Source organism: Moschus berezovskii, chromosome 14 (genome assembly GCF_049115385.1).
Source record: "Moschus berezovskii isolate FMDL1 chromosome 14, NW_MosBer_1.0, whole genome shotgun sequence".
Lineage (NCBI taxonomy): Eukaryota > Metazoa > Chordata > Mammalia > Artiodactyla > Moschidae > Moschus > Moschus berezovskii.
In genome coordinates this window covers 40,757,275-40,782,934 of record NC_142473.1, presented here as the reverse complement: position 1 = coordinate 40,782,934, position 25,660 = coordinate 40,757,275, and the positions used below count along the sequence as shown (strand labels likewise).

At 39.2% G+C, this 25,660-nt stretch overlaps 1 protein-coding gene across 32 annotated transcripts in view; it reads right to left on the bottom strand.

The window, feature by feature from the left end:
- The window catches only part of SOX6 (SRY-box transcription factor 6), a 734,686-nt gene that overhangs the window by 68,898 nt on the left and 640,128 nt on the right, over positions 1 to 25,660 (bottom strand). For all 32 annotated transcript variants that reach the window (XM_088843068.1, XM_055423307.2, XM_055423317.2 and 29 more), the window contains one exon: positions 22,954 to 23,141. In XM_088843068.1, coding sequence (XP_088699194.1) covers positions 22,954 to 23,141 — 188 coding nt within the window. The remainder of the gene's footprint in view (positions 1 to 22,953; positions 23,142 to 25,660) is intronic.

The following is a 25,660-nucleotide window of genomic DNA, read 5'->3' as shown; positions in this document are numbered from 1 at the left end:
GATTATTGCAGCCTCAAGAAATGTCCTGATCACTGTGTGTGTTAGGCGATACTGCCAACACTGAGAAGCTAATATCCCAGATAGAGTACATTATGCATGTGATGTAAATGAGGTATGTGCTCGCCACATATCTGCCGTTTGTCATCAGAGAGCCAGCAAACAGGGAGGATGGTTGCAGGGGCTTATTATTCCTTCCACTGTGTCCACAAAACAGCAACAACAACAACAGAAGTCAGCTCTTCATAGCTGACCTTAATTGTCATAAACAAAATATTTTGGATTTAAAGTATATTTGAAGTAGCACTTTTCATTCGTTGTTATTGTATTTAGAAGGGAAAAAAAAAAGAATTATCATCTTCACATTCAGAAATTAAACGCTGAAATATAGTAGTGAATGTAAAGAGTGTACCAACTTTATTTCTCAATAACTCAGAAATCGATCGTAAGCTTTTTGTTTCAACAATTAAATGTCAAGATAATGATAGCACTAAAGCTGAATTTACGATTTAGTTAATAAATTAGAATTCAGTCTTATCATTCAAATTTGGGATTTAAACAGTAAGATATTTACTGATTTCCTGGACTAAAAGCAGGAGCTTCAATGTTATTAAACAGTCTTTCAGCAGAATGCGGTTTGGTGCTTAGACCACAGTTAAATTTTTTTAATGAAATGAAAGCGACACCTCCTAGGGCTCTCTTACTGAACCATCAATAAAGAAGTACACATTCATTCCTAATGCTGGGATGGCTGCTCTCCCTGTTCCTTTCTGCCACCTACTTAGACAAGGACAAACCTAGAAAATTAACCAGAGTGAGATTCAAAGCAGAGTGTTCACTCACTACCAAAGATTGTCTAACGAAAGTTAACTACAATGGATTTGCAATCTTGAGGATAAAAAAGTTATTCACAGAACAAATACCTTCCCCTGTGAACATTATTTTTAGCAGAGTCTTTAAATATCTGTAGAATTTTTAATGGCATTTTCAGACCAATTAATGATAAGAGGATCATGAGTTTAACAATTATACAAGGTACAAAGTTTTAAGATTATAGCTCTTAGTTAAAACTCTACTGCATATTTTTGACACAAAGGACAACACAACCTGAAAAAAGACTAGATCTTCTTTTAACTGATTAAGTAAAATATATTCACATTTATGATTAAAATTTTAGTTTTTCATAGCTGAAGTGACCAAAAGAATAGGAAAATGATTGCTGATAGGGCTGGCCAGCCTTCTTGCCTGCATCAGGACTCACATATTAAATCTATAATTTATATAAGGCCTCAAGTTGTGGATTGTGGTCTCTTTTTGGTAATATTTCATAAAGAGCCAGATTATTCTATTTCTCAGACCAAATAAACAAGTCTTAATATAAATATAATCTATTTAGGTACTGTGTGGATTGAAATACTAGTTTTCCCCTGAAGACCAGCTAATACACCCAACTAATACTGATGCTAAAGCTGAAACTGCAATACTTTGGCCACCTCATGCGACGAGTTGACTCACTGGAAAAGACTTTGATGCTGGGAAAGGTTGGGGGCGGGAGGAGAAGGGGATGACAGAGAATGAGATGGCTGGATGGCATCACCGACTCTGTGGACATGAGTTTGAGTGAACTCCTGGAGTTGGTGATGGACAGGGAGGCCTGGCATGCTGCGATTCATGGGGTCGTGGAGAGTTGGACACAACTGAGTGACTGAACTGAACTGAACTGAATACACTTAAATCACTCATCCTTTGTACTTTTAAGTACTCTGTACTTCAAGTTGTTTTAAAATTCTTTGTCCATTGTTTTAAACAATCACATGCTTTTCCTTTTGATAAATCAACTTAACCACAACTTTCTTCAGTATAGTTTCTACTTGAAGATAAATGAATATTAAATACTCCTTCAGATATCACCTCTAGATAATTTTTATCTCATTAAGTTACCTTTTAAAATTACGTTTATAGAAATGACTTTGGAAAACTAGTTTGTACAAAGCTAGGTGAAATTCACTGACTCATGTAGCGCTGTAAACTTGCTGTATTGTTCTGGTCAGTAAACTTATTTACATTTAGCTAATTCTTATTTCTCAGCTAAGTTTTTCAGAAAATAGATAAATAAGTGCTTCCATAAACTCCAGAGATCTTTGGTACAACAGACCTGATTTACTTCAAACAGACTTCATGTCCTTTCTACACCCTCTCCTTTCCACCACCACCTACAAAGATGATAAACAAAAATTTGTTTTATTTATCGAATAAAAGTGATGACATGCTACTTATTTATGCTATCAGACTAAGGCAACTTTGAGTCCAACCTATTCCAACAAAAGAGGAGGTGGAAGGCATACAGTTTAAAACTAATATTCAAAATGGAAATCACTGACTCAGTTACCCTCCTCCTCACAAAAAATATGTTCCATATTCAGTCTTGGTGACCACCAGGATCTTATAAACTGTGAAGTCCAATCTGGGTATTCTCTACTGTTTTACACAGCTTGACTTATGAGACGCGACCCAGTTTTAGGCACAGGTCATGAAATCAGGAAGATCGGGATCCCCGCTGGTGTCTAAAGCCTTGTAACTCAGTAATTATTTTATAAATTTAATTTTCTGGATCAATTCAGGTCTAAGACTTTATTACATTGTCATTTTAATAAGTAAAGTTAACATTAGGTGCTGAATAAATTTGTACAGATTGTCTCTCAGTCCCCCTATGCTATGCTACCTTCTTAATACACGGTCAATTCTTAGGCAGATTCTTAGAGGTCCTGTCACTGAAGCTGCATGCTCAGGAACTCTTGTTACACTGGCGTAGTCTAGGGAGATGCAGGTATCACACACCAGAGCCCTGCCATAGAAGGATGAAGAAATAGCAGCTGCCCCTGTCACTATAAGGGCTTAGAGAAAAGTCTTCATCAGAGGTCAGAGTGCATGTGAGCTAAGTCACTTCAGCTGTGTCTGACTCTTTGTGACCCTATGGACTGTAGCCTGCCAGACTCCTCTGTCCAAGGGAGTCTACAGGCAAGAATACTGGAATGGGTTGCCATGCCCTCCTCCAGGGGCTCTTCCCGAAGCCCCAGTGGTCAGAGACTGCACCCTAACAGCAGTAGACTTCAGTAAGAGTAGGAGGTGAGACATGAAAGAGAGAGGGAAGAAGGACGGGAAGGAGGGAAGGGAAATGAGAAAGAAGAGGGTGGGAATCAAGCAGGGGAGAGAGATGGAGAGGTGGGATAAGGAGGAGGTTGGGTAAAGAGAAAGGAAGGGACATATTTACAAGGAGGCAGAGGCAGACAAGTACAGACTGTGGGAAACTGATCAACAACTTCCAAAATAGAAGACAGAAGAGAAAGCAGCAATGAGGCAGAGTAACTGGTACAGAAAAACAAGACTTCAAAACTGCTAACTATGGTCCAGTAAGAAGCAACTCGCCTACAAAGTGAATTTCCTCTGAGCAAGACCAGACACACAAAAGCATAGACAGACACACATGAAAATAAATTTTTATCCCCATAAGAGTAACTATTTCTCCCAAAGTTTGGTCTCTAGCCACAAGCAAGCAATCAATGAATAAAGACTGAGCATTTCAGGCTCAATGTTAGAGAGACAATGACAAGTAAGGTATGGGCAATTCCTTCAAGTTACCAATAACAGTAACTTCACAGTGTGGTGTTGTGGGAAGGACAGAATTAATATGGAGAAGAGTTGGTAAGTTCTCCATGATTCTCAGTAGGTTTTATTTTTTGTTTTTTAACCTGCAGTGGAGGATGACAATAATCTCTATCTCATAAATGAAAACTTCCATATAAAAGTATTTACCATCTATAAATTGCAGCCATGAAATTAAAAGATGCTTATTCCTTGGAAGGAAAGTTACGACCAACCTAGATAGCATATTAAAAAGCAGAGATATTACTTTGCCAACAAAGGTTCATCTAGTCAAGGCTATGGTTTTTCCAGTGGTCATGTATGGATGTGAGAGTTGGACTGTGAAGATGCTTTTGAACTGTGGTGCTGGAGAAGACTCTTGAGAGTCCCTTGGACTGCAAGGAGATCCAACCAGTCCATTCTAAAGGAGAGCAGTCCTGGGTGTTCACTGTAAGGACTGATGCTGAGGCTGAAACTCCAATGCTTTGGCCACCTCATGCGAAGAGTTGACTCATTGGAAAAGACCCTGATGCTAGGAGGGATTGGAGGCAGGAGGAGAAGGGGACGAGAGAAGATGAGATGACTGGATGGCATCACTGATTTGATGCACATGAGTTTGGGTGAACTCTGGGAGTTGGTGATGGACTGGCATGCTGCGATTCATGGGGTCGCAAAGAGTCAGACACGACTGAGCGACTGAACTGAACTGATATACTAGACTATTTACTATATACTGTACTATAAATGTATATAGCATTTTTATGTAACAAACAGTTTGACTTTCTGCAAGCTTCTTTATACAGAGAAATACACTCAATTTACCTCAGTTACCACTACTATCGTTAGTATTCATGCCCTATCCTACCTTGTCTCTCATATGCAGACACACACACACACACTGTGCTACATTTCTTAGCCAAGCATTCAAGACTTCAAGCCTCTGAACCCTACCCACCTCTAACTCAGAACCCACTTCTCTCCTGAGTTAACTGTCCACCAGCCATTGTTCCCCTCATGAGGAGGCCCATGCTCCACCCAGATTCATTCTAGGACCCCACTTGCTGGTCACTCTTCTCTCCACACTCTGCCCATCCTGTCTTTTCTTTAGGCATTTTAAGTCTCTCCTGTTCCACAGAACCTCTCTTCTACCTCAGTCATTGATTGGCAGGGCTTCCTGGATTTTCATAAGCTTAATCATCCTTGCAATTTCTTTCACTTATTTGGCACTTGGACCCCACACTGTCAGGTGCCCTCTTATGTATCTGTCCTACCTCTTGAGTCAGATTATATTTTCCTTTCAAGGCAGAAAGGACTAGTAAATATTTCCCTGAATCCCAAGCATCTACCACAAGCTACACACATTGTTGGTGAGCATTTTCAATCTAATGTCTTGTTCTGTCGCATGGTTGCAAACGACAATAACGAAGCCAGAATAATATTTATCTGCATCAACCGTACTTCATATACAGTCTCTTGTTTAACCCTCCCCACAATCTTATATGGTATATTCATCACTTTCACTTTCCAAAGGGGTATACAAAGGCACAGAAAAATAACAGGCCCCAGGTGACCCAACTAGTTATAGATGTGGTTTTGAAGTGAGGCAATCACCAATCAGTCTGTGAAGCTGAGTTTTGGACCTGGATAATTGCCTAGAAAATCCCATGGATGGAGGAGCCTGGTAGGCTGCAGTCCATGGGGTCACTAAGGGTCGGACATGACTGAGTGACTTCACTTTCACTTTTCACTTTCACACATTGGAGAAGGAAATGGCAACCCCCTCCAGTGTTCTTGCCTGGAGAATCCCAGGGACGGGGGAGCCTGGTGGGCTTCCGTCTATGGGGTCACACAGAGTCGGACACGACTGAAGTGACGCAGCAGCAGTAGCAGTAATGACTAATTTCAAAGAGCCCTGTTCCTTCTTTCATTACCAGTATTCCGACTAGACCTGGGGAAATAATTTTACAACAATCAAATTAATGGTCTGGAATAAGAAATATTAAACTTGTTGCCAACCTTCCTTTAAGGAGTGTCATTAAAATTGGAGAATTCATCTTCTTAAAAGAATAGAAAGTTTTTGTGATTTTTAAAGGAGTTCACTAAATGTTTTTAAAGGAGTTCACTAAAATGTTTCTTTAGGAAAAATGCTTGCTTTCTTGTCCCCATTTTACCAATGGAAAAACTGACATTAATTTTAATATTAATATTTTAATATCAACATGGACAAAAAGATCCCAAATCTATGGTTTCTCTTTTCATAAAATTTACATTGATCCTCAACATGGGGAGAAGACAGTGTTACAGTGATTTTCTTCCTTGAAAACCATAGGAGACTCTTGGCAGCCTAGAGAGTACAGGGAACTACAGCTTTGGGCAGTGACTGTACAAGACACCCTTTGTGCTATTTCAGAGGCAATACTGTTGACCTCATTTACAAAAAGATATAATGGGCAAATCAGGGTTGCACCAAAAATAAAAGTAAGTATTTCTATCCACAGTGGGAACTGGATCTAAGCTAAAAGTGAACGTCTGCTCCTAAGAGTTCATTTTGACCATCAGACTTAGGACAATGCTGAGAGGGAAACAGTGATGGGAAGAATGCATAAAGCACATCTATATGCAGAGTTTTCATACATATTCTCCCTATCCAGTTCTACACCTACAAGCTGAGAATGAGACTCATCAAGTATGTTAATACTTAACTCCATAAAGAAAAGAGAGTAGAACACATATGCAGAGACTTACACAAGCAGACATACACTGATATACAGACACCTACACATAATACATACTGACACACAGATTCAAAGAAAGACACAAACCTATTTGCAGACACACAAACTCAGTCAGACACAGACACAATAAGATATTGACAAATGCACAGCCATACTTAGGGATGCACACAGTCAGATGGACACACAACAGACAACTGGCTATTCCCATAGGACAGACTCAAGGACAGAAACACATATACACATACATGAGTGCACGCACACAGGAAGCAGGCATACCTAACACAGAGACAAAAAGTTATTCATAGGGATGAGAGACTCACATAGATAGAGAGGCAGACTAATACACAGATTTACACTCACAATGAGAAAGACACACATAACTATTCACAGAGATGTACACGCATACGGCACACTCACATGCACACACACTCATGTACAACCATAGCTAATGTGCAGTCTCTGAGTTTGTGGTCAGGACTCATCAGAACAGTTGGGCAGAGGTTGGTGTTGGAGAGGAAGGTGAAGTCTGTCTGCTACTGCAGAAGAATGTGAAATTTGAAACCAGCAACTTGGAAGAGCTTTAACTTTGATACTACCTGTACAAATGTAAGCAAATGATTGGAGCTCTGAACTGCATCCTCATCTGTAGAAGAGGAATGATAAAAATTCTACCTCTAAAGATGAATGTTGGGATTAAGTCTGATAATAAGTGTGAAAAAAATGCTGTTCAAATAATTTAAAAGACTGACATTTCAGTGGTGGATTATTATCATCACCTTCCTAAAACTGCAAACAGCAAAGAAAGCTTCTAGGAAGAGAAACAGGAAAAGCCTTATCCAACTCATCCACTGTATCGACTGCTACAAAAGCTTCAGTTCAGTTCAGTTCAGTCGCTCAGTCGTGTCCGACTCTCCGCGAACCCATGAATCACAGCACGCCAGGTCTCCCTGTCCATCACCAACTCCCGGAGTTCACTCAAACTCATGTCCACAGAGTCGGTGATGCCATCCAGCCATCTCATTCTCCGTCGTCCCCTTCTCCTCCCGCCCCCAACCTTTCCCAGCATCAGAGTCTTTTCCAGTGAGTCAACTCATCGCATGAGGTGGCCAAAGTATTGCAGTTTCAGCTTTAGCATCAGTCCCTCCAATGAACACCCAGGACTGATCTCCTTTAGAATGGACTGGTTGGATCTCCTTGCCGTACAAGGGACTCTCAAGAGCTTAAGCAGGTCTTAAAAATTTTTTGAGCTATAAACACATAAACTTCTACATCAAATACAAGCACAGAAAATTCTATTACCAGTATCAACTTAAACCAGCTAATATGAATGCCTACTGTGTGCCACTCATGCCTGAAAATCAAAATGTTCTATTTAATCAAATACTTTGATTAGTCAAGTTATCATGCCTAACTTAATGTCATATTTGGCACCTCTATTTGCAAGGATTATAGTGTGACACTATTAGCAGGACTAAGACTGAATTTAGCACTTTGAGGCCTTATGGTGTTTCAGAGCCACCAGCACCAACATTTTAGGAGCGTGTAAAGCCCACCCTAGGATCTGGAAAGGACACAGCACTGAGTGCCAGGGACATGAGGTCTGGTCACAGTCTCACTCGTGCCCTGTTGTTGGATTTGGGCAAATCATTTAACTTCTTCCCATTGCAGTTTCCTCGTCTATAAAATACAGGGCTGTGCTAAATGATCTCAAAGGGCTCTTTTGGCTCCAATTCAATTTTCTAATAGTGTGATAGACTGAAGAAATGCTGGCTAATGGGGTTTCCGTTGAGAGAATGCTGAGTATACTAGTTTTTACTATACTTCTATCAAAAACAAAAACATTTGCAACTTTATATATCTGAAAGGAAAAGATTTATCATCATTGGACCAGACAAAATACAGTCAACTTATTGTCATGATAAGTATTATATAAGAATAGAAATAGGTTAAAGGATCTTTCTGGGGTCCCTGGAAATCCAAGAACAAAACAGACATTAGATCCCTAATTCCTAGGACAAAGGTCCCTGAAAATAACCTCCAGGATGCCTGAAGCCAACATCTGTGAAATGGGAAGCCTAAGTCTGGAGAAAGTTCACATGGCTTTAAACAGAGCCCCTGTCTCCCAACTCAGGGAAATGCAGATGGATCCAGTTCCCCAAAGGCAAGCAGATAGCAAAATAACACAGTGTGTTTTCAAGCAGCAGCTTAGGTCCCTCCAAGAGTCTAAAAACGTGAATCTAGATAGATTTTTGTTGTTATTGTTAGACTTAGGAGACAGCTTATATTGTCTTGAGGAGCTTTGTGAAAATTTAGGAAAATAGTTTAGAAACTGTTCACTCTTCCCAAGGCTGTGTTTTAAAATGAAACCACTTTAAACGTTCATGTTTTACTAGGTTTTTAAATATATGATTTGTCATTTAAATGGTCTAAGTCTTACCTTTAAAAACTTCTCTGCAATCAACTGACTTGAAACCCAAGATTTTGTTCCAATTGAGAATCATAGCTATATATATTTTTCTTTAATGTGCATTTTTAAAAATAACTGAAAAATTTCTGACAACATGTGTTTTGAATTTTCTGCAACTCAGACATTTTTAAATTGTTTAGTACATTGAATGGATCCTAAAGGCTATCTAGGGGGTGCTGATCTACTTTGGAATCTAAGGATTCTTTAGGAATATTTAATGAATTTTCTGATGTGGGGTGACACACTTCATGCTAAAAACATTTCCTTCCTCTGAATCAGTTCAGTTCAGTTCAGTTCAGTCACTCAGTCGTGTCCGACTCTCCGCGACCCCACGAATCACAGCACGCCAGGCCTTCCTGTCCATCACCAACTCCCGGAGTTCACTCAAACTCATGTCCACAGAGTCGGTGATGCCATCCAGCCATTCACTGGAAAAGTCCTGCTTCTATGACACTAGGATGGGCTCTGAGCTCAAGAAGACAAAAGAATCTAAGGCAGATTTAAATAAATTTCAAATGGAGATCTACCTATAGAAATGCTCTAAGAAAACATACAAAAGAGAAGGTAATGGATATTTTAAAGGCACGGTCCAGGACACTCAGCTTATAGACTTCTGATTAATTTTCCAACAACCAATGAAACTATCATTAATCACATTTGAAAACACTGAGGCTCACAGAGGCTACAGAGCTAGTAAGCAATAGAATCAAAATCTGAAGTCCAGTTCAGTCCAACTCCAAAACACATTCTTTCTCTTTTCCACATTTCTCGAAAGGTCTCTCTCATTCTTTCTTTAAGCTACCATGATATTCTTCTAAAAATGTAGCTCACAATAAATGTGCTGCATCCACAATTATCTTTAAAGATAAACCTGAACTAACCATGGCAATGATCTGTTTCAGCCTGCCTTCCAATCATGTCAGACATTGGATGAGGCCTGACACATGGATTATTTTATTGAATCTTCAAAACAACTCCTTGTGCTTAGAAACTATGAATTTTCTCATCTCTTATGTGTAGAAACCAGGGCAGTATAACTGCATATCTTTTGTTCTTATCTACAACCTTAATTAAGTGAATGGGAAAGATAGGCAGGAAGGGAAGATGGTAAGAAGAGAAAAGGGGAAGGGAAAGGAGAAAGGGAAAGAGGGAGGAAGGGAGGAAATATTTATTAAATGCCTAACACATATATAACGGAGCAGGCAATGGCACCCCACTCCAGTACTCTTGCCTGGAAAATCCCATGGACAGAGGAGCCTAGTAGGCTGCAGTCCATGGGGTCAATACAAATTGGACACGACTGAGCAACTTCACTTTCATGCATTGGAGAAGGAAATGGCAACCCACTCCAGTGTTCTTGCCTGGAGAATCCCAGGGATGGGGGAGCCTGGTGGGCTGCCGTCTATGGGGTCACACAGAGTCGGACACGACTGAAGAGACCTAGCAGCAGCAGCAGCAAAACATATATAAGGTATTTGCTAGGAGATTGAATATTGTATCATTTAATAATCAAGTCCTAACATTTTTACAGTTGAGAAAAGTGAGATTCTGAGATATAACAACTTAGTAAGACAGGATTGAACCTTGGTTACCTTTCTACTACACAAGTCCAACACTGTGCTTTGTAAATAGTAAGTACATAAAACGAAATGGAATTGGAAAAAGTGTGTTCAAGGGATAAAGAAGAATGCAGTGTCACTCACAATACTCAAACGAAGGCAAAGAAAGCTAGGTAAAAATGAATGGATCTAAAAGATAAATGACAAGGTCTGTTAAGAAACAGCCTGCAAAATTACTACAGTTCTCAAACATTCCTGAGTACGTCTCAAGCTTTTATGAACTTGTAAGAGAACACCCATGTTTCATCTGAGAAACTGCTATACTTATATAGTAGAAATACTGGGGATCTTGTAACATTTTTCTTTTTTGTTTGGTTATCAAGATTTTCACAGTCAAGTCTGTGGCCCATCTCTAGCGATTATGTAAATATGCATGACAAAAATTTTTGTGCATTTACCTTATCCCAGCTTTATCTTATTTACCTTATTTTCCTATACTTAACTTTTCTTGCCCACTATCTCCTCCCTATTTAGTTTTTATCTTGTTTTATTATATGTCTTACTGCAAACCACCCAAAATTGTTTCTGCATTAAGATAAGTTATAAATATAAGTAATATAATTTTATTAACTTTTTGCTCCTTAATTCAGATAGACTAAAACCAGTAATCATATCTAACTGTATACAATGTTTGATTCAGTTCAGTTCAGTCGCTCAGTCATGTCCGACTCTTTGTGACCCCATGAATAGCAGCACGCCAGGCCTCCCTGTCCATCACCAACTCCCAGATTTTCACTCAAACTCATGTCCATCGAGTCGGTGATGCCATCCAGCCATCTCATTCTCTGTCGTCCCCTTCTCCTCCTGCCCCCAATCCCTCCCAACATCAGACTCTTTTCCAGTGAGTCAACTCTTCACATGAGGTGGCCAAAGTATTGGAGTTTCAGCTTTAGCATCAGTCCTTCCAATGAACACCCAGGGCTGATCTCCTTTAGGATGGACTGGTTGGATCTCCTTGCAGTACAAGGGACTCTCAAGAGTCTTCTCCAGCACCACAGTTCAAAAGCATCAATTCTTCGGTGATCAGCTTTCTTCACAGTCCAACTCTCAAATCCATTCAGGACTACTGGAAAAACCATAGCCTTGACTAGATGGACCTTTGTTGGCAAAGTACTGCTTTTTAATATGTTATCTAGGTTGGTCATAAGTGAAGGCTATTCTTAAAGTTAAGGGCAATACACTTAAAACATACACTATACATACATATAGTCCATGATCTAGAATAATATGTATTCAAAGTATTCTCCTGGCAGTCTCAAAGACCCTTTTAGAGGGTCCACTAGACCAAAACTAGTTTCATAATAATACTAAGACATTATTTGCCCTTTTCATTCCTATTCTTTCTTGACTATACAATGGAATTTCCCTGAAATTACACAGCCTTGTGATAAAGCAACAGACTGAATGCAGAAGCAGAAATAAGAATCAAGCTGTCTACTATTAAGCCAGACATTAGAGACATTTGCAAAAAGCTAAAACAAAGCCATCTTCCAAGTTTTTATTTTGAAGAATATACTTAGTACTAAAATTGCTATATACATTAACATCTAATAGGTTTACTGTGATTTTTAAATGAATAAATATTTTAATTTTTCAGTCTAAATATCATATATGATAAACATTTGTGTGTATGTGTGTAAAGGAATCCTAGGACCAAAAAAGTTGAGAATAGCTTATCTAGAAGGATTAAGAGAGTAGATCTAGAAGAATTAAGGGTTAGAAAGTACATAGGAGAGTAGGAGGCTAGGTCTATAAAATCGTTATTATTGGTAAATTTCTTCCAAACTTCCAAAACTTCCAAACAACTTTTTATGCAAAGTTAACTGTGATGTGTCAAATTTTAACCCTTTCACTGGGAGATCCTTTAACTGGACATGACCTTTTGATTTAAAATATTTGTTGTAAACAAAAGTCTTATATTTGCTCCTTTCCCCACTCCAACTCTAAGAAGTATCTTGAACCTTTTAAACCTAGATAAATTCTCACCATCCTTTCCATTTAACCTGTAGAGAAGAAAAGAGCCAAACAAGTTTTTTTTTTTTGTTTTTTTTTTTTATGAATTGGGTCTTAAACTAGTAGCTAGGCAACCAATCAAGTAGCCCTGACAACAGAAATAAAAGGAACTTAATGATAACATTCAGCCAGGAGTCTATATCCAGCACTGCTTAGCTGTTCAATGTTACTGGTTCAAATGTAAAATCTAACACTAATAAAAGTTACATTTTTTTTCTAATTTATGGCAATTTTGGTGTGTGTGTGCTGTTTTAGAAAAATACTATCACAACTATAAATATACTTAGTTACTCCTTTCAAAGAAATATGCGTGAAGCATATATATCTAGGTAGACTTCTTTATCTCATGATTTTAGCATTCACTTCGTTAAAATTGATGTTTGAAACTCAGATGTATGTCTTGTTTTAGATTTTAACTAAAATTGCCCTGTCAGTCTCACAGAGCTGTGGGGAACAAATGAGAGGACAGAGAGAGGGAAGGAAGAAGCAAAGTGATCCAGAGCTGGTGGGGGTTAGGTCCCTAATCTGCAACACAAGGACAAGATTATCTATATCTCTGAATTTGGAAAGGTTCTAGAGAGATAACATATGTGATAATGTTTCTGAAACAGAAACACTACAAAAATGCTTCTACAATGTTAAAAATAGTATATAATTTTTTTAAGAAAACCAACTATTGATCTGCTTTGCAAAAGAAGATGTTATAATTAGAATCTGTCCCCTTTCTGTAAAATCTCTAATATGCCCACAACACTCCTAATTCAAGTTACCAATATTTTGGGAATGAGTTGACACTGGAAAAAGCACAACTGAACATGTTAGTCAACCACTCATAAAAATTACCATCCTGATGAATCAATGCTATACACTCCTTGAAAACAACAAAACCTCACTAGTCTGTGTGCTATATAAGAAACTCATTCATTCCAAACACACTTTGCTAAATAATTTGCTCACAGTTCCCTTACACTTATTGTTGTACGGCTACATTGATCATCTGTCTGAACTTATCCTGTCATGCAGCAATGACTACCTGAATCAATTGTGTAAATAACAAGGAGCTGTGGCAACTGACAATGTGAAGCAGAAGACATACACTATGTTTTTCATTTCCAATAAAAGAGGCCAGTATTACATCAGTGTAATACTGACATACTGTTTTGATGTTTTTGCAAAGTATGGGTATGGAGCAAGAATCTACACTTGTGAAAAAATGAACAATTGTGTTTTTTAACAAAAAGGAACAGGTTTACAATGTACCTTAGTGACTGGACTGTTTTTCTATTTACTTGATTAAAAAAATACCATTTTGGCATGAGAAATGCATATAGTTATTGAGATTCAGGTTAAGTATTCTCAAAAATCATGGATTAAAATTTTGATTTTCTGGAAATTATTAAAGTATATATTAAATTAATGGGAACAAAAGTCCCTAGCACACTGATATTATAAAATTTGAACATTATCATGTTGGCTATGAGCAAATCCTATAGCAAGTAAGTAGAGTAAACAAGTTACTTTAAGAATGAAAAAGAAAAATGCATAACTTGAGTTTGTAAGAAGGTGCCTGTTAGCTTCTAACTACCCTTCTACTCTATCTTAAGAAATTTTGGCTCCACGGAGCAGTAGGTTAATCCATTCACCTTTGGATAGTCTCAAAGAGTGAAAATTTAGTAAAATTAACAACAGGTTTGACAACCTGTCTGAGGTCTTACAGTGAAAAGGACCTAATATTAACAGAGCATCTCTTGTGTCAGATATGTGCTCTACGTATATTTTCCCTCAAAACAAGCCTTCAAGGAAAGGATAATTATCTCCATTTTATAGGTATGTTCATTGAGACCCACAGAGGTTAAGTAACTTACTCAAATAACACATAAAACCACACAGGCTGCTTCCAAGATTAATCCTAGATACTGAGACTCCAAAGCCCATGCTCTTTCCAATACACCCTGCGCCCTCTAATTCTATTACTGCTTCTGGACTAGCCACCTCTTCTGTTTCTTTGTCTATACTAGCATCATTAAATCTTCTGCTTTCTGACTGATATCTTTCCAGAGCCAGAATCAGTGGACATCACTGTGGGGAAGAATGCCTTATCGAAATAGAAGGTGAACATATACAGAAAGCAGGAGGCTCAATGCCTTTCTGCTTCACTGTTTCTGTTATTTTTACCCTGTCTTATTCCATCAAAGGTTTTAAATTGCAAATGTAAAAAATACTTTGGTAAGCAATAGCTTAAATATCTTACAGAAAATAAGTAAACAAACCTGGTACTTTTCTGAAAACAGAAATATCACTGATGAAGAACCAGGAAAGCTGAGATTTAATTGCTGCTCTGACACAAATTCACTCTGTGACCAAGCACAAGTCGTGTTCTTTCTTTAACTCTCAGTCTTCCTGTCTGTGCATTGAAGGCACTGGACCAGATCAAATGTTATGTTCCCTCCAGTTCTTTTACTCTATAGTTTTATTCCCACCAGTATACTTCAGACGCAGACAGAGTACAATAACAGTTTTCATGGTAGCTCATTTTGACATGCGATGAGGTCAAGAATTTTTCTTAAGAGATTCTCAAAAGATGAAGAGAACAGCTGTTCAGGCCACATGCGTGTAGATGTGCAATCAGCCTATTTAGGGTAACTGATCAACAGGTAATCAATCTACTGGCTCCTCAAGGTTATTAAGATAACCAAAATAGTAAGATATCTAAGTTACATCATACCTATGTAGGAATGTACCCTAATCAATCACTGAGTCAGCATTCAAACACTAGGGAAGTCTGAAAAGTTACAAAACACACTTTTTAACACCAAGAAGGCCCACCCTACCTTGCCTCTCTTCTAGCCACATGTCCTTAGCTTAGCTCTAAGGACATTTAGAAGTAGCCTATTTAAAATTCTGCAGTGTATTGTCATGGCTAAAATATTCTCTATCTGAGAAATGTCAAAACAATGAAATTTAGTAAGAAGTTCACTTATAATATGATCAAATTGCCCTGGCACTGTCATAGGTTGTTCTTGCTGCAGAAAGTTAAAACCTAGGGAAGAAACGGACTTCTGCTGGCAAGACATTCATGATCCATGCCCAGCAGCTATTTTGAAATGATGGAGCATGAAAGCTCCTAAGGCGCCGTTACAGTCTATTGTCCCTACAATCTATATATTTAACAGACCCTAAATATCCTGTGACACAGTCAACCAGAACAACTCCATTGGTGCCGTTCTGGTTGATCAAGTTAACAATGTTTCATTTCAAAGTGTCAATATAGGAGTTTACCCAGTAAAGTGAAATATATCGTAGGTCAACATGTATTCATATGGACGTATATGTAATTCTGTATGTATTACAAGGGTTTCCCAGATGGCTCAGTGGTGAAGAATCTGCCTGCTAATGCAAGAGACAAGCATTCAATCTCTGGGCAGGAAGATCCCCTGGGGAAGGAAATGGCAACTCATTCCAGTATTTTGCCTGGAAAATTCCATGGACAAAGGAGCCTGGTGGTCTACAGTCCATGGGGTTGCAAAGAGTCAGACAGGACTGAGCAACTAACACTCACTTTCAGGGCTTCCCTGGTGGCTCAGCAATAAAAGAATCTGCCTGCAATGCAGAAGACCAAGGTTCAATCCCTGGTTGGGAAGATGCCCTGGAGAAGGAAATGGCAACCCACTTCACTATTCTTTCCTGAGAATTCCCATGGACAGAGGACCCTGGTGGGCTACAGTCCATGGGGTCACAAGAGAGTCAGACATGACTTAGTGACTAAACAACAAAAACAACAAACCCCTGTGTCTGTGAAATAAATGTTCCCCTCAGTTATGAAATACACAAAACATGTTCTATGTACATCTAATGTTAGTAAATATCACAAAAACAACTCTACAAAGGAAATTGTGATGTACTGCCCAGACTCCCCTTCAGGACTGATTTGTTTCCTCACCTGTAGGGAATGTTTTGCTCACCCTCAGCTGTTGGCCCTCTTCAGCATCGCCTCAACTAGAGTCACACCTCACCCAAGGTTAAGTCCCTTTCCCAGGGCAGCCCTCATCTAATGACTGGTTCACTAAAATGTATGAAAGCTCACTCCTTCCATCCAACTTGAGCCAATTCTGAATGGACATGGCAGCCTCAAAGCTTCATATGAGGTTGGCTAAGGCCTTGGATAAGACTGCATCACAGTCTGATTCTGCTTTCATCCTTTCCCTTCCACAGGTGGCAATTAGAAAGAGGGCCCCCTACCCCCATAAATCTGCTTGTTAATCTCCACCTCAGGCTTCCCCGGTGGCTTATCAGTAAAGAATCCACCCATGATGCAGAAGACGCAGGAGATCCAGGTTTAATCCCTGGGTGGGGAAGATTCCCTGGAGGAGGGCCTGGCAACCCACTCCAGTATTCTTGCCTGGAGAATCCCCAAGGACAGAGAAGCCTGGCAGGTTCCAGTCCATAGGGTCGCAAAGAGTCAGACACAACTGAAGTGACTGAGCATGTACGAGCACACAATCTTCATCTCACAGTCTGCTTCTCAGGGAACTCAAATCTGTGACACACTCATTTTTAAACAATGTCCAGATATGAGTGTGATGAGGTATGCTTTATAAATTACAAGGTGTGTGATAGAAATACTGAACAATTCTCTAAAACTGTACTATGGTTTACAAGAATAAAGTCATAAATCTAATTTATGAATCTTTACACTTAAGGAAATCGAGATAATTCCAAAGATGACAATTTTGAAGAGAGTTAAACTGAATTTGTCACAATCTATTTTAATAATCTTATTGTACATTACATATTTATTTTGTTTGATCTCAGAAGAAAATATGATTCTCAGAAAAAATAGTAGTGTTATGTGAAACCTCATAAAATTAAGATGGATATTTTGATTATAAGAGAGCCAAGTCTACCATCACAGGAGTCCTTTAATATCATTCTTAATTTACTCTTCCGAAGGTAATGAACCTAACAAGAATAGGTACTGGGTCTAGAAACTAGACAAAGCCTGTGCTTAGTTGCTCAGTCATGTCCAACTCTTTGAGACCCCATGGACTGTAGCCTACCAGGCTCCTCTGTCCACGGGGATTCTCCAGGCAAGAATGTTGGAGTGGGTTGCCATGCCCTCCTCCAGGGGATCTTCCCAACCCAGGGATCGAACCCAGGTCACCTATATTGCAGGTGGATTCTTTACCGTCTGAGCCATCAGGGAAGCCAGACAAAGCCTTCAACAAATATACGTTCAAAACAGTGACATTTGCGAGAGAGACAATGTAAAGGAGAGCTTGTGAACACAGTTCAGTTCAGTTCCGTTCAGCCGCTCAGTCGTGTCCAACTCTTTGCGACCCCATGAATCACAGCATGCCAGGCCTCCCTGTCCATCATCAACTCCCGGAGTTCACTCAAACTCATGTCCACAGAGTCGGTGATGCCATCCAGCCATCTCATTCTCTGTCGTCCCCATCTCCTCCCACCCCCAATCCCTCCTAGCATCAGACTCTTTTCCAGTGAGTCAACTCGTCGCATGAGGTGGCCAAAGTATTGGAGTTTCAGCCTCAGCATCAGTCCTTCCAATGAACACCCAGGATTGATCTTCTTTAGAATGGACTGGTTGGATCTCCTTGCAGTCCAAGGGACTCTCAAGAGTCTTCTCCAGCACCACAGTTCAAAAGCATCAATTCTTCGGCGATCAGCTTTCTTCACAGTCCAACTCTCACATCCATACATGACCACAACAGCCTTGAATATAATGGACTTTTCCAGCAACCTGAATTCAACCCCTAAAGGTCATCTACTGAGACAATAACTCTCTTCAACTGGGAAACCAGGGTTTTCTGATTCTGTAGAAGCCATTTTGCCACTTATCTCCAGGAGCTCAATTACATTGTGTGACATATTTTAGGACAAGTTGAGATTTATTAATTTTCAATCTTAACCTAATCTCTCATCTCTCACTGGTGGCTTCCAACACAAAATAACGTGTTATTATTTCAGAGCCTCAGACTTCTTTCCACCATATGAATTAAGAAAAGTCAATGAGAAATACTGAAAATTAACCCAGAGTATTTGAAGTTAGTAGAGTCTTCAGCTTGAACTTGAATCAATGATATAAATTCAACTATATAGGGTCGCTGTGTCAGAGAAGCAGAGTCACTGCTGGAAGGAAGGGATGTCCAGTGCCAATTTACTACTTAGGTTTAGTGCAAACATTTCAGGATGTTGCTATTCTAAGCCTACTTAATGTGACAACTCTGAAAGGCAGAGTTGCTGTAACAATACTGAATTTATTTCTTATTTTCCCCCCAACCTAAATGATGTACACACATCTCTTTTAAATATTCTCTATGTTAATATTCCAAACAAAAATTCTAGTTTTTCATTAGAAATATTTTTCAAAGAAATATTTTATTTATAACATTAATCAAAAGCAAATGATTCTCTATAATTTAAAAACAAATGTGATTATTGAAAGGGCTTCCCATGTAGCTCAGTAGTAAAAGAACCCACCTGCCAATGCAGGAGGCACAGGAGACACAGGTTCAATCCCTGTGGCAGAAAGATCCCCTGGAGGGAGAAATGGTAACCCACTCCAGTATTTTTGCAAGGATAACCCCACAGACAGAGGAGGCTACAGTCCATGGGGTCACAAAGAGTCGGACACGACTGAGCTTGACTAAGCACACACACATGTGATTATTTAAATAACTTGTTTTTTTGTGGAATAAAATTTCTGAAATGTAGTAATTCTAAACATATTTATTTATTCCAGTGATATTTCAACTAGGGGTAATTTTGTCCTCCCTACCCCAATAGAGGACATTTAGCAATGTCTAGAGACATTTCTTGTTGTCACAAAAGGAGGGGTGCTACTGGCATCTGATGAGTAGAGGCCAGATTAGCCACCCATGACAAAGTATTCTCCAGCCAAAAATGTCAGTAATGCTGAGGCTGAGAAATCCCGATCTAATTTAATAAATCTGAAGTTTCCATACTTTTGTGTATCAACTCAGTTAGGAAGGAGTTTAACTACGTAAGTTGGTCAATATGACATCATCTGAAACATCTAACTCTGCTTTCTTCTGCTGATCTTTCCATCATTGTTACGAGGAACTCATATCTGCGGAAAAATAGCTCGTTTGTTCTATATATTCAAAGATCACCCATAATTTAGCCTAAAAGGTATGGGAAACATAAGAAAGTATCCACTTTGTACATGAGGCTTTGCTAGGTATATTCATATATATTTTATTCTATTGTAACCTAGATTACTACTGTCACATTACAGATGAAGAACTTGAGATTCAGAGAAATTATTCAACTTACCAAATATCACACAGCTGGCAAGTGACAACTCAGGGCTTACCACTCCAAGTGAGAATATATACCTTTAAACTCATTAATACTTCCTGCATATGTCAAGGAAAACTTCTGAATCACCAATGTTAGTTAATGTGATGAGAAGGGTAATTAGCTTTTGACTATACAACTGTATTATTAGAAATTTTTGTAACCATATATCACCTTCATTTGAAAACCAATACATTTTAAAAGACTTACATAAATCACTGACATCCTTCTCATACTAATTTTAGGATTCACCCTTGACAAAATTGTAAAGTAGGAGATGTTCTCTGCTGCATGTATCCATTCTCTTGGTTTTACCCCAATTTCCTACTCAGTAGCCCTATGTCTCCTGAGAAACATGTATGCAGGTCAAGAAGCAACAGTTAGAACCAGACATGGAATAATGGACTGGTTCAAAATTGGAAAGGAGTATGACAAGGCTCCATATTGTCACACTATTTATTTAACTTATATACAGAGTACATCATGTAAAATGCCAGGTTGGACGAATCACAAGCTGGAATCAAGATTGCTGGGAGATGATACCACTCTACTGCCAGAAAGTGAAGAGGAACTAAAGAGCCTCTTGATGAGGGTGAAAGAGAAGAGTGAAAAAGCTGACTTAAAACTCAGCATTCAGAAAGCTAAGATCATGGCATCTAGACCCATCACTTCATGACAAATAAATGGGGAAAAAGTGGAAGCTGTGACAGATCTTATTTTCTTGGGCTCCAAAATCACTGTAGATGGTGACTGCAGCCATGAAATTAAAAGATGCTTGCTCCTTGGAAGAAAAGCTATGACAAACCTAGACAGTGTATTAAAGAGCAGAGGCAACACTCTGCTGACAAAGGTCCATATAGTCAAAGCTATGATTTTTCCAGTAGTCATGTACAGATGTGAGAGTTAAACCGTGAAGAAGGCTGAGCACTGAAGAACTGATGCCTTCAAACTGTGGTGCTGGAGAAGACTCTTGAGAGTTCTCTGGACAGCAAGGAGTTCAAACCAGTCAATCCTAAAAGAGGGCTTCCCTTGTAGCTCAGTTGGTAAAGACTCTGCCTGCAATGCAGGAGACCTCGGTTCAATTCCTGGGTCGGGAAGATCCCCTAGAGAAGGAAATGGCAACCCACTCCAGTATTCTTGCCTGGAGAATCCCATGGACAGAGGAGCCTAGCAGGCCACAGTCCATGGGGTCACAAGAGTCGGACATGACTTAGCAACTAAGCTACGACAAATTCTAAAGTAAATCAATCCTGAATTTTCATTGAAAGAACTGATGGTGAAGCTGAAGCTCCAATACTTTGGCCATCTGACGTAAAGGGCTGACTCAGTGGAAAAGACCCTGGTGCTGGGAAAGATTGAGGGCAGGAGGAGAAGGGGACGAGACAGGATGAAATTGTTGGATGGCATCATTAACACAATGGATATAATATAATGGATATGAGTATAACCAGACATAGAATATAGAGCAAACATGGAGTTTGAGCAACATGGAGGTAGAGCAAAATCCAAAAACAGTATGCTCAAACTCCAGGAGATAGTGAAGGAGAGGGAAGCCTGGCATGCTGCAGTCCATGGGTTGGCAAAGATTTGGACACAACTTAGTGACAGAACAACAACAATAATCCCTATGCATAGCAGGTCCCAAGTGTATAAAAGCTTATGGCTTATCCAACACCAAAAGGCCCACCATTCCCCCAGATAGTTTCTCTCTTACTTTATGTGAACCTCCTGCTAAAAGGATCAATCAAAGTAGGGGAGGGGGAGTTAAGTCATTATTAATTTAATGTATTAAATTAATTTATTTATGTAATCTATTTTTCTATCTGTAGGAAACTGGGTCTTTGCAGATATAATCAAGTTAAAGTCACACTGGATTAGGGTGGACCCTAAATTCAATAAATGATGTTCTTAAGAAGAGGAAGATTTGGAGACATGCGACATACACAGAGGGAAGACAGCCATGTGAAGAGGGAGGCAGAAACTGGGGTGAAGCAGATACAGGGGAAGCAATGGCTAGGATCACTAATTCATCAAATAATCAGCATTTTTCAACCATTGTTTGACAACAACCTCTCAACTGGTCTGCCTGTTTCCTTTCTTAGCCTGCTGCAGTCTGCTCTCGCACATTTGGCAGAAGGACCCTTTTTATATGTGAATCACATCATGTCAATGCCCTGGACAAAAAGAATGTAGGAATTCTCATCAGATTCAGAGTGAAACACACATAGTCCTTACAAGGCTTGCAGGTCTACCACACTCTGCCCCAGGCTTTCCCTTCTCTTTAGTTCTCACTGCTCTGCCTTTCCTCAAGTTGCTCTTGCTAAGTTGGCCTCCTTGTTGCTGGTCCTACACTCTAAGGGCTTCTAAGCCTATTGTTCCCACTGCCTGGATGCTCTTCATGTGGCCTGCAAAGGGCTTCCTTTACTCTCTCTATTACGTGACATCTCCTCAGAGTCCTCACCAGCCTACCTAAAGGAACAATCCTGTAACTCTATTTCCTTAACTTGCTTCTATTTCTCTCATGTCAGTGATTTACCTCCTCATGTTACCAACATTACCCATTATATATTTGTTTATTTTTTCTTCATCTGTGTTCCCCTATCAGAATGCAAGCTCTATGAGAACAGAGATTTTTGCTTTATTTGTTCACTGTTGTATCTCCACTGCCTAGAACAGTGTCTATTACACAACAAGCACTTGATAAATAATCTGAAGAATCAAAAAAATATATGAATGCATTTTGTAAGTTGCTCTGTTTTCTGTTTTGCTCAGGCTGATAGGAAACTTAGTAATAAATTCAATGATGAGTCATAATAATGTATTAGCCTTCACTGTGAGTATATATGCTTTTTTAAAATATTCTGATAGTCTGTACCCTATATACCCCCTTTATTATAAGATATTTCTAAACCTTTTGGAAGGAGTTTGGGTGTCTGGTTGGGTACCTGAGAGGTAACCCACACTAAGACGGAAAAGGTATATTTGTTAATCAGCAGTAATGCTTAAACATAATGCAAGACAGTCCTCAAGCTAGAAGCCCAAATCTTTGGCTGCAGGTTGATGCTTTGGAGCCTGGAAAGAGTGAGATAAAAATCTGTCAATGGATCTAGCAGAGCCCGTGAAGGAGGGAAGCAAGTTTTACCTTTTCATTCCTACAGTTGTTCAGCCCCATATTATTCAGAGTGGACAGTTTCCCATCAACACCATGTGGCTGTTGCTGTTGTTGCTCCCGCTGAATCTGTTCTCGCATCTTCCGAGCCTCCTGAATAGCTTTCATCACTGTATCCTGATCCCCAAACAGGGCAGGAGAGTTGAGACTGGACAGGATATCTGCACACACAGGATGTATTATTAGAGGGTTGTAAGGTTAGATGCTTAAAAAATACCGCTACTGTCCACTCCCCTGTAGAACACCACATTCTCTGAGCAAGGAAGGGACTCATTTGCTATTAAGAAAAATGCAATAGACCACAGAAATCCAGGGTAACTGAGATGTGCTGGGTTTTTTGTTTTTAGTTCTTGGAGGATACCCTACCATTTCAGTTTATCCGGGCTCTGTTAAACCACTTCCTCACAAGTGAAGGTTCCTAGATTCCTGTATATGAATACACACACACGCACACACATATACCTTTTCTGGTTATATCTAAAATTAGTGGGAGAGTAGTTGGGATGAAAGTGGTAGGGAGGGGCACAGAGACATCTGTGCAGGCTGCCCATTATATTTAGTGTGCTAATGCAGGAGAGCTGTTTCTGGCCTAGCCAAAAAAGTCTCTGTGAGGCTATACACATCCTTTAGCGATATCTGTATCTTTGTGTTCATACGTCCACTGCAGGAGAGAGGGGGTGGGAAGGAACACACCACACACTCGGTTCCCCAGTCACTGGCTGCTTAATGAAGCATTCCACTCATGCTGCCTCAGTTACTTACCAAGAGAATGACAACCCATTTCCTACCCGCAACCTGAACACCCACTGCTCTCAGTTCCCTGTCTTCTTGACAGTGAGGCTGAATGTGTGGGAATGGAATTTATATAAGGATAAAGCTTAAAATAAAGTGAAAATATTTACTTTCATTATATTCCATGCAGCACAGAAGGACAAAATTAAACTAAATTTCCTCTATATCTTGCATTTTATTATAGGTTAAAATTGATACTTTAGCTTTTCCAATTTTTGACAAAAAGAAGGTAACTGATTGATAGATTTCAGCTGCTGTGGTAAAGTTTACTGTGATCAGCTTGTGTGTTTCCTGGTATGAGCATTTCATAGCCCATGTATGTGTGTGTGTGTATCTGCGTGTGTGCACACACCTCACAAGACAGACGGGACGGAGGAAACCAGATTATGATCAAGCTCACATCTATGTGTGTGCAGTACACGCACTTATGCACTCGAATTTGGAAAATATTCCCAACGCTATCTATGGAAAAGTTTGAGAAAGTTAAACAGCCACTTTTTAGGAAACAGAAAACCTGTATCTTTAGCTCTGAAGCTTTTCTGATTAAAAAAGAAAATCCATCCAGTATTGTGTGGACAAGGGTGCTATTACTTCAGCTCATTTCCAGTTCACGATCTAAGGAATACACTCTGCTAAGATGTAAACTCCTAAAGAGCAAGGGCCTGTGATCCAGTCATTTTTGTCCCTCACTATGCTAAGTACGGAAAACAAATGCTTTCCAAATAAAATTTAGAAGTGGTTTATGGAGGGCCATTCCAAGATCAAGCCTATCATTTATCTTCATGTTGGCTTTTTCCCCCTCCTCTCACAACTTTCAATAATCCAGTGATCATATTCACATGCTGAGAATGAGTCATTTCTCTTTCCCACAGCGATTCCACTGACTTGGAGTGAAAATCTCTAGGACCCTAAAAGAGTGTCCTGACCCAAAAAGAGGATAGACTGCTGGATAGATCTTAATGTCCTCAGTTTCAATGAGGAAGATTTACATCTCATCATCAGAAGAGTCACTTAAGATTCAGCATTATTCAGCAAACATTCCAACTATGAGTTTACAAAAAGAGCACTGAGTTATACGTGAGAAGACCTGGATTTTAGTTTTAACTCTGATAATTAATAGCTGCATGGCTGTGGGTGAGTCATTTTATCTGTAAGACGACAGTTTATTATACAAGAATAACAATAATATACTACCTAATTCATAAGATGATAGCAAAAACTCAAATGAGATAAGATAGACAAGATGTTTGGTTAAACTGTAAATGGCTACACTTATGCATTATTTTACTTATTGCTGTAAGCAATTCAGGCTATAGGATTAAATAAAACATGGAAGGTAATACAGTAAAGAAATGCTGGTTCTAGTCCCAAATCCCTTTGAACTTCTGTGTCTTTACTGGAAAATTAGGAAACTTATAGAGCATGGTAATAATAATGTTCATATTTATTTGGCTTTCTGCCACTGACAAGTGCTTTCACAGTTACTGTTTCATTCCACATGTATTTGTAAATGTGTTGGTATCTGGCTGTCCAGTCTTTTTGGTTGCATGCCTTCTGGGTTCCAGATACCATGTTAGAGACTTTATATATATACATTTCTGTCTTAATTCTCATAGCAACCTATAAGCTAGGAAATAATATTTCCTTTCCAGAGATTAGAAAACTGAGTTCAAAAATATTAAATAATTTTCACAGGGTCACACAACTAGTAAGTAAAGGCTCTTTCTCAGTTCAAGGCTGCCCAATGCCAGATCCCATTTTTCCCCTATACTTCTCACACCTGGGTATGACTATCTATCCCTAGAGACAATTGGCAGTGTATCAGAGAATGTAAGAAGACAGAGGATCACTATAACATATCTTACTAGATATCAACTTTGTTTTATAT